Raw genomic sequence first — 18,914 nt, forward strand, 5'->3', positions numbered from 1 at the left:
TTTTTTTTTTAATAATCTTTTCTTGCTTTTAATAATTTATTTTTTCTTGCTTTTAATAATTTTTTTTGTTTCCAAATTATATTTTTTCAAAAGAATTTATTTTTTTATTTTCTTTTTTTATTTGAAAATATAGTTTTATGTCAATTCATTTAATTTTTGGTCCTGTTAAATACTTTCTTTAAGATATTAGTTAAAATAAATACTATACTTAAAAACTACTCAATTTTTTATAGAAATATCAATCATTATCATTTCAATAATAAATTCATTTTCATTTTTGTTATTTAATATTTTAGCTATATGATAATTTTTAGCTAATGATAAATTTATAAATTCATTAAAAGTAACTTTGCATTTTTTAAAATGAATCATAAATATTGATAAATATTTCAAGGGAAATAAAGATTATATTTTGTGTACAATAAGAAAAAAGACAGTACTGTATGACTATATGTACAGAATTTTCATAATTGTCAATTAATAAAAATAAACAATTATTTATTGATAATTGAATTTCTTTTTAATATATCATAAAATTTTTAAAAATAGTTTTAAATTTTTTCAACATTTTGTTTCACTATTGAACTATTTATTTTCTATTATTTTTTTTAGCATCTTGTTATTGATATTACTTATTGCATTATAAAAAAATTTTAAATTAAAATTTTACCAATTTTCCTGTTAATATTTATATAATTTAAAAAAATAATTGTATATAAAGAAATAATTTTTTTCGAACTCTGTTCTATTTCACTTTTTTTACGAAACAAATTTAAAAACAGAATAGTTAATTATCGAATGTAAGGACACTTAGTATATAGGACTTCAATTCATATATGCTAGTATGATATAGATTATACAAAATTATACAAAAATATGAAAATGTTCAATTATTATGTTGATTATAAATGTGTAAATAATTACGAAAATTTCCTTTTTTTTTTGTATTATTTTCGAATAATTTTCGAACAAATCGTAAATTTAATAATTATTTTATAATAAACATTGTTTATATATATAATAAACAATAAATAATATACTAAAAAATATATAATAATTAATGTATTATTTTAAAAAAAAAATTATTTTCAAAACTGAATATACAAATATTTGTTTAATGCCTATATTCTGCATATCTGTCTCAAGTTTTTTATGTAACATTTTATTTAATTTAATTAATATACTACGAATATTTATAAAATATTTCTATTATCTAATAATAATTTTTTTTCGTAAATTATAAAATTATATAGATCATACTACATAATAAAATATTATGTAATACTAATAAATTTTGTTTCAGTATAAATTATCATAATTTATTATTATATCTTTTTCGAAATTGTTTCCATATTATACATCCAAACATGTTATATAGTACCAAACAGCGAATCATATATAATTTATTAAAAAATATTGTATAAATATAAAAATATCTATGAAAAAAATTGTGAAACAATAAGATTAAAGAATAATATTTTTTCTGAAATATAATGAAATATATAATGAATACATTATATATGAATTTCATATATAATATATATGATTCTGAAATATATAATGAATATATATTATCAATCAATAATCGGTAAATATCAAAGAAAATTAAAAAAAATTTGTATCTTAATATGAAATAAAATATATTGACACCGAACAATAACATCTAATTTTAAAAGATAAAAAAATATAATGAAAAAGAATGAGATTGAAAGTGAAAAGACATTTTGAAAAAAATGTTTTGATAAGAAAAAATAATTACACAATGAAAATTTTAATTAATTTTACTTTCTAATTTTCATGTTGCTTTCATGAAATTAATATAATTGAGATTTTTTCTATTAAAATGAGTCTACATATAAATCGAAATAACTTTGTATATATACATATAAATAAAATTATATATAAATAACATAGATTTGATATGTATATAAATTAATTATTATCAGAAATATGGAGCGCAATGCGTTACTTTCTCTAAAAATTTCTCAATTTCTTTCCAATGAATAATTTTTTCATGAAAAAAATACGTAACATTATATCCCTGCTACTACTAGATTAGGTAGAGATATGTTACACGACACAACGCAAGACTAGTCATATAACTTCTGCTTAATATGACATTATGCATTCGATGTTTTTTTTAAACGATTTCAATTCAATATATATTTTTTTGAAAATGTTATAGAAAAAATAAAGAATAAAAAAATTATTAAATTTAATAAAATCTTTTTATTTAAATTATATTTTACTTTAGCGATAAATTATAAAAAATATTGAATCCTAACTATTTTATATACATTTCGTTTTCTTACATAACTTACTTTCTGCATTACATACATATTCGAAGATATACAAGCGATACGTAATTCATGTTCATAAAATTCTTCAACGATGAGATTATTTTGCGAATCACTTAATAAATACATAATCGACTCATTCTCTGTGTGTTTTTAGTATTTTCCTAGTAAATACTTTCAATCTTCTGAATTTAAATGCATAAATAATAAGTAATGCAATATAATGGCATATATTTTTAATATCTTCAAAAAGCTATAAATTTGCGATAATTCGCAATATCACCATTATAATTCTTATTTTATAAGCTTTCGATCAACATATCTTTATCGATATTTTAAAATCATGCGATTTTAAATACTTTCAATTGAGGAAATTTAAATTTGATAATATATATTTCATTATTTTGAATTTTATTAAATCTGCATATATTATTACATTGCTATTTACGATAGATAGAAGTTATCACGAGTTTTTTCTATAAGAAGTCTATATGGAAGTCTCACTTTCATAATGTTTTTTTTATTATAATTAGATATAGTTTTATTATTTTAAAAATATATCAATCCAACGATAAATGCTAATCAGTAATTTTTCTATATCGTATTCTTGAGCATGTGATTATAATATCGTAGCTTATATATAATACTTTTATAATATTATGGATCGAATAATAATAACTTGCGTGTTTTGTTTTGTAGATCAAAATTTTTTTTCTTATATCGATTTATAAATTGAACAAATTTTTTATGCAATATCGTTATAAAGAGTTTAATCGAAAATTGATTGAATTCCATTTTTGTTCTTAAGAGATACGATCTATGCATACTTGCTAAATACACCAATAATAGTAAGAATATATTCACATAATTCACAATTTTGTTTTATACAATCTTTTACCAATTATGTTCGTTTATTGTTTTGGAAAATTCATCTCACAAATATAATGGCATGTAACATGTAACTCATGTAACTTTTCTATCAATTTTCACTTTTTTTGTTCATCTTTTTTATATGCAAACAAGCCTTTTATATGCGTGTAAACGCTTCTAACAATAAAAAAAATATATCCGTACATTTTACACATTTGTTAACGCTAGCTTCATTGCTGTTATTGTTTCTATTGCTATCGTTTCTTCTTCTATTTTCCTTCTGGAAATTTTTTTTCTTTGCTTTGATAGGCATTACAAACATTTGATGTATGTATTTCTTCCTCTTTTTTATATTTATAATTTCACGGATAATGCACAAATTTATCGTTCATTATTTTATTTTTTTTTCTTGTTTGATGTTATATTTGATTATAGATGTTATATTGATTCATAGTTTCAATCAATTTCTTATATTTATTAACGATTAATATCTTTATCCTATTTTCGAGTTTTTTATTTGATTTCGCACAATATTTCAGTTCTTAATCATGTCATAATGTTCTTATTTTTCAGATCGCGGCATATTTATTTAAATTTTTCTTGAATTGATAATCTCATCATTAAATTTATCTTAAACTTAATATTTTTCTAAGCAATAATCACATAAAATTTGATAATTGTATCCGACTATCGAATTGTAACTAAACGATTTACTGATTTGTTTTAATTGATTTATCAATATTATTTTCAATTCTTAAAATCAAACGATGAAGATATAGCATTATCGTCTAGTTTTTAATTATGTTTCAATGGTGATATCATCTTCTGATATCGCAACACATCTTAACTGTATTTGTTTTGCGTTCTATCTTCTTTCTTTTCCTCCAATAGACAAAAAGAAAATTATTCCATGTTATTGCAATTTGTGATTGTGAATATGATATTCTTTTTTTTTTTTTGTATTCAATGATACATTAAATTCATCAATTGACATTTCACTTATTCTTATTTCAATAGAATGTCCAATGGAAATCTAAAATTATCTTCATTTCTAGATATGTTTTAAAAATTAATATTTTGAATAATTTTTTTTTATATATATAGTTGCTCATAAAAATATTCAAACATTAATGCTTAAATAACATATCTTCATTAATTATAAAAAAAATAAATTTAAACTTGTTTCTTTTAATAAAGTATTTATATATATTTGACAAACATAAGCAATTTATTTAATTAATTTAATTTAATATAATTTAATATAATATTAATAAATTAACAGTTATTATAATAATTACTAATAATTATTATAATATTATTATAATATATAATATAATGTATATATTATATTAATTATAATTATATAATATTATAATATAATATATATATTATTATAATATATTAATAATTATATAATAGTAATAATATATTAATAATTTAATATATTAATTTAACATAATATTAAAAATTAAATGAAATCACAAATATTTTTCCTATCAAAAATATTACATTAAAAAATTTATGTTATATAAAATTTAAAATAACATTAAAATAATTTACAGTAATAATAAAAATTTATAATAAAATACTTAAATAATTAAAATAATTAAAATAGCAATTTTTATAAAAATTAAGTATTTTAATATTTTTTTGATTTTGAATAATAATTAAATGTAAAAATTATTTTTTGTTAATAACTTTTGTTAATAATTTTTTGTATTTTATATTTTAATTTTATTTAAAACAAATTTATTATTTTTTTTTTTTTAGTACACATTATTGTTTTCGTTCAATTGTTTGCATAAGGATGCGCAATTTAGTTTGTTAACTTAAATTTGCAATACATTGAATATTTTTAGAAAAATAAGAATACATTTTTTTCGATTTCTCTTGTGCTCAAATAGTATTTAGCACATTTTTGGGGACTTTTATATGCAATATTATAAAAGTTATTACATATGATTTTATAAAAAACTGATTTATTGTTTAAATTTTAGAAAATAAGTCAAAATAAAGGAAAAAACTACAAAAAACAAAAAAACTACAATATATGTATAATAAGATATATTGAAAATTTATGTTATCAAACTTAATTAATTAATTAATTAATAAAGATATAATAAAGTGCATTGAATATAACAAATATTTTTTATCGATAAAAAATTATATCACGAACAATGAATAAATTATAATTTTTTCGATATGTTTGTGTTCGATCAGTGGCATATAACAAATCGCGTCGCGAACTAAATTATGCGCTTCATGACTGATCAGTATTTTTTATTAATAATTTATTAACAAAGCCATAACAAAAATTTGCAATTCTTTGCAATTTTTTTTACAAAGAAAATTGTTGCTTGCAATTTGTTTAATAGATGTTTCTACATTTTCGGACCATTTTGTATAAACAATTATAAGTGGCAATTGTTACACACTTTATCATAAAAATATAAGTATAGGGTCAAATTTTATATAATAGTAGCAATTTTTTTGCGAATATCTTGCGAAAGTTAAAACCAAGTAGCAATAATATGCAAAGAAAAAATTTATGCAAAATTCCAGTAACATCGAAAAATCATAATTCCAAATAAATAATCATAAAAAATTCCAAATAATTATTTTTACTAACAAATATATAATATATTTTTACTATTATCATTAGAAGTGTATTTTAAATTACAGAATTGGTTAATTCTAATGCTTTATAGAAACAATCTGTTATTAAATTTGTTTACTGAGTTTGCATTTTATCATTAATAAAAATATTATATGTATTATACTAATCACTATATTATTATTATATATATTACTCTATATATAAAACGATAATGATTTATTTCAACAATTATTTTTTTAGAAAAATTGAAAGATAATCGATTGAATGTAACAATTAAATAAATAATAATAAATATAATATAATTTAATAAATATAATAATAAATAATAATAATAAATAAACAAGTGAAAGATACACTGAAAATTATAAAATATGCTATTTTCTTGAATAGAAATATAGAATAGATGTAATATAAAATTAAGAAGATTAATCGTATAGCTTGGTATTTCATATTTGATTTTATTTATGAAATCACAAATTAATTATTTATTTCAAAAAATTTCGATCAATTAAAAAAAAGAATTAAAAATTTTGCATTCAATCAATTAAACAATAATTAGATATAGTTCATAGAAAATTACAATGTATTTTAAAATTATGTATTCGGTAAAATGGCTAAAATTTTCAATAATTTTTTTAATAATAAAATTTATCATAAATTAAATCTCTCTTATTATATATTCTTCATTATCTAGTATAATAAACAAAAATTTGAATTAAAAAAATAAAATACATTAGATCAAAATATAGTTAAATATACATGTATTTGACAAATATTTAAATATTTCAATTTTTCTTGAAAACAAATAAAAAAAAATTATAATATATATTTTCCATTTATTTTTTAATTTAATTTTTAATATAATTTCTCTTTTCAATTTTCTCTTTTCATCATTAATTATTAATTATTTCGTATTTCCTATTAATGGTTAATTAATTTATAATATATAATATATATAATATATACACAAATGATAACAATATATACACTATAAAGTGTATATATTTAGTATAAAATTGAAACAATTTTTTTTAAAAAATCACTTTATTAATAAAAAATAATAAAAAGAGATTTTATCATAAAATATAATTATTCTGTTTTGAAATCCAAATTCTTATTGATTCAAAAAGAAACAATTCAATAAAAAAAAATTTAAAAGCAAAAATTTTATAGATATCAATAAAAATTAAAAGAATATTATAAAGAATTAGATATTAAAAAAGCAACGATTACAATGATTAATTTTATCAAATTATAAGAATTTATTATTATCACTAAAAATTGCAAAACATAAAAATATTAAAATTTGCAAAAATAAAAATATATAAAAAAATATATTAAATATATTAAAAAAAATAAAATATGAATGAAATGGTTTTAAAATAAAATGAAATCATAAAACTTATTAAATAATAGATTTTAGATAAATTCATTTTAGATAATTCCCATATAAGATAAATTATATAAAGATGATTTTATATTACACAATACATAATTACATTCTATAAATGTAATTTTATCATTGAAATATTATGTTTAAATACAATATCCATTATGATAATTGCAATAAAATTTATTTTTTTTGGTACATTCTTGTTATTTTTTGTTTTATTTTGATACAAAAAGTAGGTAGTTTCAATAATAAAATCATATTTATTGACACAATAAGAAAGATACATTTCATATTCAATATAAAAATTTATTAATTTCTAATTATATGAATATTATATAAAATTATTTATTAGTATTTTAGAATATTAATTAAAAAATTTATATATTTGAAATTATATATTTACTATATAATTTAATTTTTAATTATTTTTTATTACATTTTTTATTTAAATTACCTGAAAATAAAATTATTTTTTTACTAAACTCTTCAAATTATTTAAATGTTTTTGACATTATTTTAAGTTTGATAAGATAAAAATTTATTTTACTTATATATAATTATATATAAACATCTTTTAAGAAAAGAATGTTAAAAAATATTGTTACAAATGTTATTTGATATAAAAAAATATTATGCAATATTAATATTTTTTGTGAATGATGAATCACGTGAAGATTAATTTTAAGTTTTTAAATACAATCATATAATTTTTAATATATTAATCAATTTTTAATATATTAATACAATTCAATATTTTCTATTTAAAAAATAATAAATTATTCAAATTGAAAAATCATTAATTTAAAAAATATTTGAAATTTATATATATATATATAAATTTATATTATTATTTATATATTATATAAATTTATATAATTTTTAAATTCATTGTAAAAAAAAAAAATAAAAAATATTATATGATATTTTATTTTTTGATACTTTTTTTCTGTACTCTTGTATTGCATATTTCTAGTTTCTAATACATTCAATTTCTTAAGATTCTATTTTAATTAGTTTTTTATTTACATTAATTTTATCTCTAATATAGTTCATATATACAACATTCATAGCAAAGTTATTATATTATATTCTATTATATATATTATATTCTTTTTGTAAAATGTTTAATTAAATATTTCTTTATATATATTTTAAACATTTAAGTTTGATATAACAATTTGATATAATTTGATATTTATGATGTATTATGTTTTTTATTTATATAATTTTTTTAAATGATCTTTATTTTAATTATTATATTTATAATTATTATATTTAATTTGATATTGTCTTTATATATTTTACTGTATATTTTAATATTTTTAATGTTCTTTATATTATTTATATTATATTCAGTTTTTATAATCCCTATTTGATTTCATTGCAATCAATTTATAATTCTTTAATTACAAATGTTTTTCTTTTTTCTATTCTCTGTGTTTATATATGATAGTTTATATTTTTCAATTGTCATATTTTATATTATATTAATATGTTGATTACTGAGAATACTGAGTTTCTTTCAGCATCAAAAAACATTGCTCATTATATAAAATCATAGTTTAATAAAATATCACATATCATTATATTATATAAAATTATCATATATTACATTAAAATATTAATTATTATATATATTACATTAACTGTTATTTTAATATTAATTGCATCTATAAAATTATATATATTAAAAATTGTCATTCATAATCATTAGAATAATTAATATATTAAATAATATAAACTGATATTGCTTATTATAAAAACTTTTATAAATTTATTATGATATTTAATATCCTTAGTCGTTATCTTTTAATAAGTTTTTGTATTTTTATAAATATTAAATAGTTTTTTATATTTCCATGAAAACTTCAAAATAATAATTTCTTATTTTTATGCTATTCTGGCATCTTCATTCACTATTTCTATTTCATTTGAATTAGCAATAAATAACATCTATTAATAAATAATATTTCATTAAATGCTATTTTTTAATTTTTATTTAAATTTTCTTAATAATGCCATGTTGAATTTATTTGAATGTAATAAAGTAGATTATATTTAATTTTTATATTGACTAATTTTTTTTCTACTATTTAATTTACTTTTTTTTATAATTAATTAGTGTGTATAATAAATAATTCTTTTTTAATAACTATATGTATTTTGATAATTAACAACACAAATATGTTTTATTGTTATTATATTATTAGATATGTTTGATAGACCTGTGATGTAGAATGATGGAACTATTATTAGGAACTATTATATAGGCTAACATATAAAATTTTATTTATATTTGATTTAATACGTTCTATTTTCTGTTACTCTAATTTGATTATAACTAATAGTCAATCAGAAGTGAAAATAGAGTTATTGAATGAGCAACTAAATATCATACCATCAATTTTTGAATACCAATTCTCAGCAAGTACAGCAGCATGTTTTATATGAAACTAACCTAACAACGTATTTAACAGGATTACCAACAACATTATTCGCACAGAAATCAATAGCAGAATTACGGAGAAAATTGAAGAAAAAATTAATAAATTAATTCATACGTGATTAAACATGATATGATATAATATAATAATGTAATATAAATAGAATAAATAGAAAATATATAACATAACATCATTTTTTTAAAAAAAAATTTTTGTAACACTGATTAATAATGAAATCAAGTATGTAATCTCTAATAAATATTTGTGATTTTAAATTAATTTATATTTTGCACTAATTAAATAATTTATTATTCTCGAATTAAATTTCAAATGAAAATCTAAAAATCAATATTTATATGATATAATCATAATCAATAAGTTAGTTGAAAATAAGAATTTTTATTATTAGAATACACAATACAAATGGATTATGAAAATAAAAAATAATTAAAAAATAAATAAATAATCGGAGAAATTGAAAAAAGTCTATAAGAAACAAAAAAAAAAGTTTCATCTTGGAAATGCATTATCAATAAGTCTATATACGATATTTTTTTTTTAATATTCATCCCTTTATCTATTCCTGTGTATTATATCTTAAAAATTATATTGTAAGTTTTATGTATAACTGAATTTATGTTCTTCATGTTGATTAGTCTTGAAAAATGTTTGTTGATTGAATATTTATTGAAAATATTTTTATATCTCAGTTAATAATTTAATTTAAAGTTTTGTTTATAATAATTTCGACTATATTTTTAATATTATTGGTAAATATATGAAAATATTTAGTCAGAACTTAGAAATTAATGAATAAAAATTGATATATTAGGAGTATTATATGATGTATAAGAAAGTATCAAATGATGAAAATATTTTCTTGATTAAGATTGTTTATGAGATATTTTATCTCATGAATTATCTATTGTTATTTTAATTTTTATTTACATTTTCTTAAATTCAAAAGATTTTTAAAAGATTTTCTTTGAATATTTACCTTGTTTTAATTAAAATATATAATATTTTATCTATTTTACCATATTAATGAATAATGAATATGATATTTATATGCACATACTTTTTTTATTAACTTATTTCTTTTTATAATAATTGAAATGTTCATTAATTAGAAATTAATGTGACATTAATTAGAAATTAAATCAATATTGTCAAACTTTACTAAATATATATGGAGTGCACTTATTTATAAATTATGCATTTATTTTTGTTATCATTTCATATTTATCATTTATAACTTTACGGTTTGATACAATAATTACAATATTTAAAATCGAAAATTTCATGAAATTTACTTGAAATTTGTATTTAAATATAATAATAATAATCATAAATAAGTGCAATTACGTGTAAGAAAAAAGAATAAAACAAATAATGAGAGATTTATTTGATATAACAAATAATTGAATGATTCTAATAATTTTTTAATATATTATAAATAAATGCATAATTTTGACTTTTTCTTTATATATAATTCGATTATCGATATTAGTTTTTGAATTATTCACAGAAAACTTGATACTAATATATTGAATTCTGTCTATTATTCTGAATTTTGTATAACAGCGACACTATATTTTTTGACTATTTATAGTCAAATATATATGTGATATATATGAGTATCATCATACTTATTATCCATTCATAGAGATTGATTAAAATATGAAAATATAATATATACATAATGATATAAAATAATTACATGGATTCGTATCATTCGATATTAATTCAATTGGAAAAAAAGTAACATATCAAATATTACTGGTATTGCTGAAGGCCTATATATCTTGGTGTATATACTTATTTTTATTCTTTGATTTATAAGCAAAATTCTTACCTATACTTATTTTTTTAATTATAATATCTACATAATAAATATACAACTATATTATAACTTCGAGATATATCCAAATCATAGTATAAACATTCGTGATTCATATAAAAATAAATCCAAAAAAAAAATTTTATATTTTATTTTTTATATTACTTTTATATTATATTTTTAAGAAAATGTTTCATTTTCAAATATAAATAAAATTGATTAATTAGTTTTTTATTGATGAATTTTTGATACGTAGTTATTCTACATGTAGAAACGAACAAAAAATTTAAAATAAAATTTTATCGCGTACATTGTTTTTAAAAGAATCGAGAATTAAAAAATTATAATTGGAAGAATTATATTAAAATCATAATAAATCGAATTTTCAAATTCAATTTTCTCGAAAATGAATTTTTAAAGAAAGATTTATTCTACAATTTTTATTAATTTTCACATGTAGAATTATCTTTTAAAAATTTTATTTATGCATGAAAAATTTTCAAATTTGATTATTTTAAAAATAAAGTGAAAAATGTTATTTCTATTTTTTCTATTTATTTTTATATATAGAATCATTTCGCAATTATTTATACTATAATTTCGTCATGAAACATCTTGACACGACATATGAATATCTTTATATCTTTTAATATTTGTATAAAAAAAAACTATCTCATACAAATTTTTTGCTTAATATTCATAAGCGCTTTCATAATATTTATCAATGTTGTACATAAATTCATTTCGTAAAAAGTGACAAAATTAAAAATCAGCGAATTAAAACTAAATTTATAAATAATTATATTTATAAATTTTTAAATAATTTCTATATTATTATTAATTCTATACTATTTATTTAACTTGCATTGATGTTTATAAAAATTCGAAGAAATTCGTAAAAAAACATAAAATTTAAATTGTATCACTTTCAATTATTTATGAGATTATTCGATAAAAATTAAAAATTTCTCCATTAAATTTAATGCAAAAAAAATATATACAAATACATATGTTTTATCAAATTCTAGAATAGTTTTAAATAAAATATTTTGTAATAAAAATAATTTTTATAAAACTTTTTTTTTTACAATTCAGATCCAATTTTCAGATATAAGTATACAAAAAATAAAATAAAAAATAAAACTTTTTTTTTCAAATGTATTATTTTTATATTTCAATTAATTTATATGAAAAAATTGCAGTCTTTATTATTGAATTTCTATCAAAGCATTTTTTTTCTTAAAAGCTTTGATTTCTCTTAAAGCTATCATTATATATATCATATATATCATTAGCATATCTTTCTTTTGCATTCGATAATTTAATAAAAAAATAAAGTTGTCATCTTATAACAATTTTAATAATTAGTTACGTTAACAATTTTAATAATTAGTAATAATGAATTAAATAATTTCTTTATCGCAGTTAAAAATTTAATTAAAATGATATTATCAAAACATGAAATAAAAAAGACCTGATTTAAAAGAAGATCATTTCTATTACCAATATTTTCATTTTTTACATTTTTTAAATCAAGAATCATCTGATATCTAAATATAATTATTCAAGAAGTGAAAAAGTTATTTACTTGATATTTTTAAAAAATATATTTATTTATTTTATATATTCCTAAATTTATAAATAATAATCTTTCATATGTCAACCTGTTATATTATTATTTCTATACGAAAAATTGAAAAAATCGATAATTTGAAATTTCTGATTTTTAAGCATTAATAACAAAAGATACAAATCTATTTTTGTTAAATTATTATAAATTATAATTGTTTTTAAAATTTTGATATGAAATATTTAAAATTATAATTTTAATATTTTATGATAATTTATTTATTTCACAATTTATTCATATAACGATTTATAATATTATATATTATTAAAAATATTAAATTAAAAAACATTTAAAAAAATTATACTTTATATTTTTTAATAATCTATTAAATTTATTTATTTTAAATAATTTATTATTTTGAATCTATAAAAATTTATCGAAAAAATATTTTTATACATATTTTTTTTATTATTTCTTTGAATATCGTTATAATAAAGAAATAAGTATAAGTAATAAAGAAAATAGTTATAATAAGTGGGACTTAATATTAATTATGATATCAATGCCGTTTTTTTTTAATAAAAAAAAACAAAATGATGTTATAATTATAAGTAAAAAAAGATTTTATCGCTAGACTAATATATCGGTTCTTTTTGGTTTGAAAATAACTCTATATTGATTTTGAAATCATTTTACATAGAATATTCTAGATCAAAATTGATCTACTTTGCTAATATATTTGGAAGGTCATTCTGAGCAAAAAATATTATACAACATAGATAAATTTATCTTCGTCCTCCAGATATGAAAAGATGAGATAAATCACAAATAATTAGATATTTCCAGCTATTTTCAATGATTAATTAAAGAGCTAATTGGAATAAAAATATACATGGTATTTCGAGATATTCAAAATTGAAAATTTCCTTCATTTATAGAATCCCGATATTATCTAATATAAAATATAAAATTAATATTTAATTTAAATTTTATTTTTAATATAGAATAAAATGGCAGTAAAAAAATCATTATTTTGATTTTTTTTTTGATCATCAGATTTCTTGATTATATGTAATTTATATATGCAACATTGAAAATAATTGAATATACAATATTTCATTGAATTGCATATTTAAATAAATATATGATTTATTTATCATTATTGTGAGAAAATTGGAAAAAATTTTTTTGCATTTAAAAATTAATATTTTTACAATATATAAAATTAAATTAAAATTGAATGAATATTTTCTTATATAATATTTATATTTTCTTATATAAATCAATATAACAAATATCTTTTTTGTTATTTTATTTATTTATTATTATTTATTTATTATTTATTTATTTATTTATTATTTTATTTATATATTTCATAAAATTCATTTTTCTATTTTTTGAATATCTATATTTTTTCATATTTCATTTATTTGATTCATTTCCTATATTTTTTTTTTTTTTTTGAGAAATATTTTTTTATTTTTGTTTTATATTCGAAATATAATATCGCACTATTTGAAAATTTGAGAATACTTCAGCAAAACGAATATGATATAACACAAAAATTATTATTGTATATAAATTATTATTATATTCAATATTACATTATAAGACATATTACATCTATAAGAAATACAAAATTAATGCAAAAAATATATATATATATATTTATAAATATATATCTATAGATATATATATATATATATATATATATATATATATATATATATAGAGAGAGAGAGAGAGAGAGAGAGAGAGCATTAAAATTATTGATTATTAAAGATACAAAAGCATTTATATTAAAAAAAGAATTTTTGTAGTTTGGAAAATATTAAATCGGAAAAGTTTTTGATAAATGCTCCTTTTTTTCTTTATATTTTAAAGAATTATTGCAACATAATTAATAATTTAAAGAGATTATATATATATATATTTATAGTATATATTTATATATACTATTATATATTATATATACTATTATATATTATATATAATATATATATTTATATATACTATTATATACTATATATTTATAGTATTATAAATAATAAATATATAATAATAAATATATTCCTTTTTGATTGTTATTACATAATATAATTTAATACTAAACAGTTGAATGAAAAAATTTTATTGAACAAATATTTTTATGAAATTACTAAAATAACAATTTTCAGAATTTTTTTCTTTACTTGAATTTAAATTATCAAAGTACTTAAATCATATTATTGTACAATTTTATGCATTTTGTATTTATTATTATACACAATGTTCATAAATATGAAACATCTTTGGAGGATGAATTTTAGGTAGTAAAATGATGAGAAAAATTCATATATTCAATTACTTAATTAATGAGTTATGAGCATTTTAAATTTATATATTAGATAAAGTAAAATGGCAAAACACCAACATCATTCTGGATGTATGACAATATCATTATACTATATTATTATATCGCTTATATAACGGAATTTCTCTGAAAATACTTTTTTGAAAAAATGCATTGAGATTCTTTTATATATAAATGACTATTTCAAATGAATATCAATGTAATGTCAAATAATGTACATATTGTGTAACTCCTTATTTAATAAAAACTTATCTCGAATAAATTTCAGTAAATTTTAGAATATTAACATATATCATTTTTTAATCCATTTTCCAAATCCATAAAAATCCATAATTTATTTAAATCATAATAAGATAACTCATTTTATGATCCAAATATTTTATTTAAATTCATAGCTAAATTGTTATATGATACACAATTTGCTTACTTATCGAAATTCATAGAAGCAAATCAAAATATATTCCTATAAGACTTCAAATTTAAAAAGGTTAAATGTGTTTTTTTACGTACAAATTTGTTTATTTTCATACGTATAAGTTATATGATAATGACATTTCAATTTCAATTGATCAAAGTATCAATTAAAAAATCTATTACATTTGAATTCAATTTTTTTTTATTCCGATATGAGATTACTAAATAAGAAAAAAAAAGTAATCGAAATTTAACATTTATATTATAATCATATACATTACATTTATATCATAATCATATCATTTTACATTTTATATTCTTGTATTCACTAAAAAATTATATATTTGTATTTTTTTTTTCATATTATTATTGTATACTGTATACTAACGATATTTTTTTTTATTCATTATTATATTTTAATTTTTTTGAATAAAATTATTTCAATTTTATTATCGTATAATTTAATTTTGTATAGAGATTATTTAATTAAAACTTTATATTTTTAAAAAATATTAATATATATATTATTTCATAAAAATAAGAAATATTAAAGAGAGAAAGTGAAATAAAGATAAAGATTTGTGATTTAATTAATTAGTGATTTAATTAAATAAATAAAAACTCATTTTTATATAAATAAACATTAATAATTTGAAATTCAAATATCATTAGTACTTGAGACTTTTTTGTATGTGAGAAAATAATAAAAAAAAACAATTGTACATATAAGAACATATTCAATCTTTCTAATTCGAAATCTTATAAAAATGTATTTTGATTTATTTTTATGGATTTTAGTAAAATGAAATACAACGATTCATCTATGATTTTAAATATTAAAAAATATTATGTAATCATCGTATAATTCCGAATATTATGGAATTTGCTATAATTTATCCGAATTAAATAACAAATTACATAAATTTCAATTTATATAATTTAATTTTTTTTAAATGTTATAAAAATATTATAGTTACATTATATATAAAAAATATAATAGTTATATTACATGATATTTTTTTATTATTTTCACACTTCCCTTATCTCATTCTATTTAATACAAAGATAAAATGCTCATAATTCAATTCATTATTTGAGCCTTATCGGACCTATATATACATGAATTTTTTTTTATCATTTAGATATCTTGAATTTATGTTTTCACATTTTTACGAACATATGATTTTTGGAAAAATCTTAAAAATATATAAAATATATACTATTCTAATTTTAAACGACAAATATTCTTGATAGAATGTTAAAAGTATCATGATTTTATGTTATCATTTTACGTCAAAATCGAAAATTTATTACAAATTTTAAAAAGATAAAAAATAGAATTCAACTCAATAGCTATCAATAAATTTTTATATGAAATTCTTTTTCAACAATCAATTGCAGTAATAATATATGTAAATATATGTAATATGCAATACAACAATATCTATATTTTAAAATGAAATTGAAAAAATACTTTCTTACAGGAGATTACAAGGACAAATACAAGCACTTAATTGGTAAATATTATATTACAATTGTTATATGTACAATTGTTATATATTGAATATTTAAGTTTTATTAATATATACATTTCAATGTTTTATTATATAATATAAATAATAAATGGACCAAAAATCGAATATTGAATTATAAAATAACAAATATTGAATTATATTTATCTAACAATGATAATAAAATTATTAATAGATATATATATAATAAAAAATATATATTTTTAAAACATAAGAAATATTCACTGATTTAAATTAATAAATCATTTTACAATTTATTTGAAATTCAAATATTTTGAAAATTCATGTTGAATTACCTTATTTCTCTATTTATAAAATTTAATATTTCATTTTTGTAAGATTATATATTATATATGATACGTATATATCAAAGTGTTACTTAATGTTCATGTAATTAATATAAAATGTTCCAGATCATAAATCTGAAAAAAGTTTGAAATGAATTAAAATACATAGAAATAATATATTTTCATAGCAAATATGCTTATTCATAAGCATATGCTTATTCATATAAGCAAATATTGTTTAAAAATTACATACTATATTACTATTTTTTTTAAATATCTAAATCATGAACAAACACTACAATATATTATATGATACTATTAGTACTATATATTATATTATTATATACTTATATATATATATATATATATATATATATATATATAATGTATATTTGTATTTACATTTAAATTTGAAATAATAAATGAAATATTTATTTTTCATTTAATTTATGAAACACAATAAGCATCGATTTTATATAAAGCATAGAAATTATATTTTATTTTTTATTTTTTTTTGGTTAGAAACACATAAAATAAATTAAATTTTTTATATATATTACATAGGATGTTAATATCGTGAAATATCTTTGGAGAATCAATTCTAGAAAAAAACAAATAGGACAAACATTTATATTTGTTTTGATCTGAAAAATTGACCCTTCCATTTCTCATAAATATAACACTCTATATAATAATCTTATTTCAACATATATCACAATCATTAATATCAAAGTTATGTTAAAAACTTATTTGAAGTATTTTCTTATATTTGAATGAAATATTTATTTTATAACAATATTTGTATGAATTGATATTAAAAAATATATATTTAAAATATTATTTTTTTATATAACTATTATTTCAAAGAAATTCAATACTTTTCGAAAAAATTAAAATCTTTATTTCTATTTATTTTTTTCTATTATTTTATTTTTATTTATTATTTCAAAAATTTATTTTCTGCGTCATGTCAAAAAGGAATCTGCATATATAATATATATTAACAGAGTATAGAATTGGAATCAATACTAGTGCGATCTCTTTTTATTTATAGCAATTATACCATTATTTCATTTCTTTAACTATTTTAGTTAAAGAAGTTTGTGTAACAATTATTTTTATAATATATTTATATAATATTTATATAATATAAAATCCTCGTTTTTTAATCCAATTTTTGTCTTTATTGTTTATTTTGTTTAATTTTCTGAATCCATAATAATTATTTTAATTGATTTTCAAAAAATAATTCGGTAATTATTTATTACATCAGATTTACAAAATTATTCATAAATTA

The 18,914-nt window shown here is 16.4% G+C and overlaps 2 protein-coding genes across 39 annotated transcripts in view; one reads left to right on the forward strand and one right to left on the reverse strand.

Moving 5' to 3' along the window:
- The window catches only part of LOC107965799, an 87,449-nt gene extending 77,773 nt beyond the window's left edge, over positions 1 to 9,676 (reverse strand). Inside the window, exon 1 of the mRNA XM_026439588.1 lies at positions 9,576 to 9,676. Within this exon, the coding sequence (XP_026295373.1) occupies positions 9,576 to 9,617 (42 nt within the window). The 5' untranslated portion in view covers positions 9,618 to 9,676. The remainder of the gene's footprint in view (positions 1 to 9,575) is intronic.
- LOC409422 overlaps positions 1 to 18,914 on the forward strand; it is a 198,351-nt gene that overhangs the window by 139,274 nt on the left and 40,163 nt on the right. The window lies entirely within an intron of this gene.

This window comes from Apis mellifera, linkage group LG3 (assembly GCF_003254395.2).
Source record: "Apis mellifera strain DH4 linkage group LG3, Amel_HAv3.1, whole genome shotgun sequence".
NCBI lineage: Eukaryota > Metazoa > Arthropoda > Insecta > Hymenoptera > Apidae > Apis > Apis mellifera.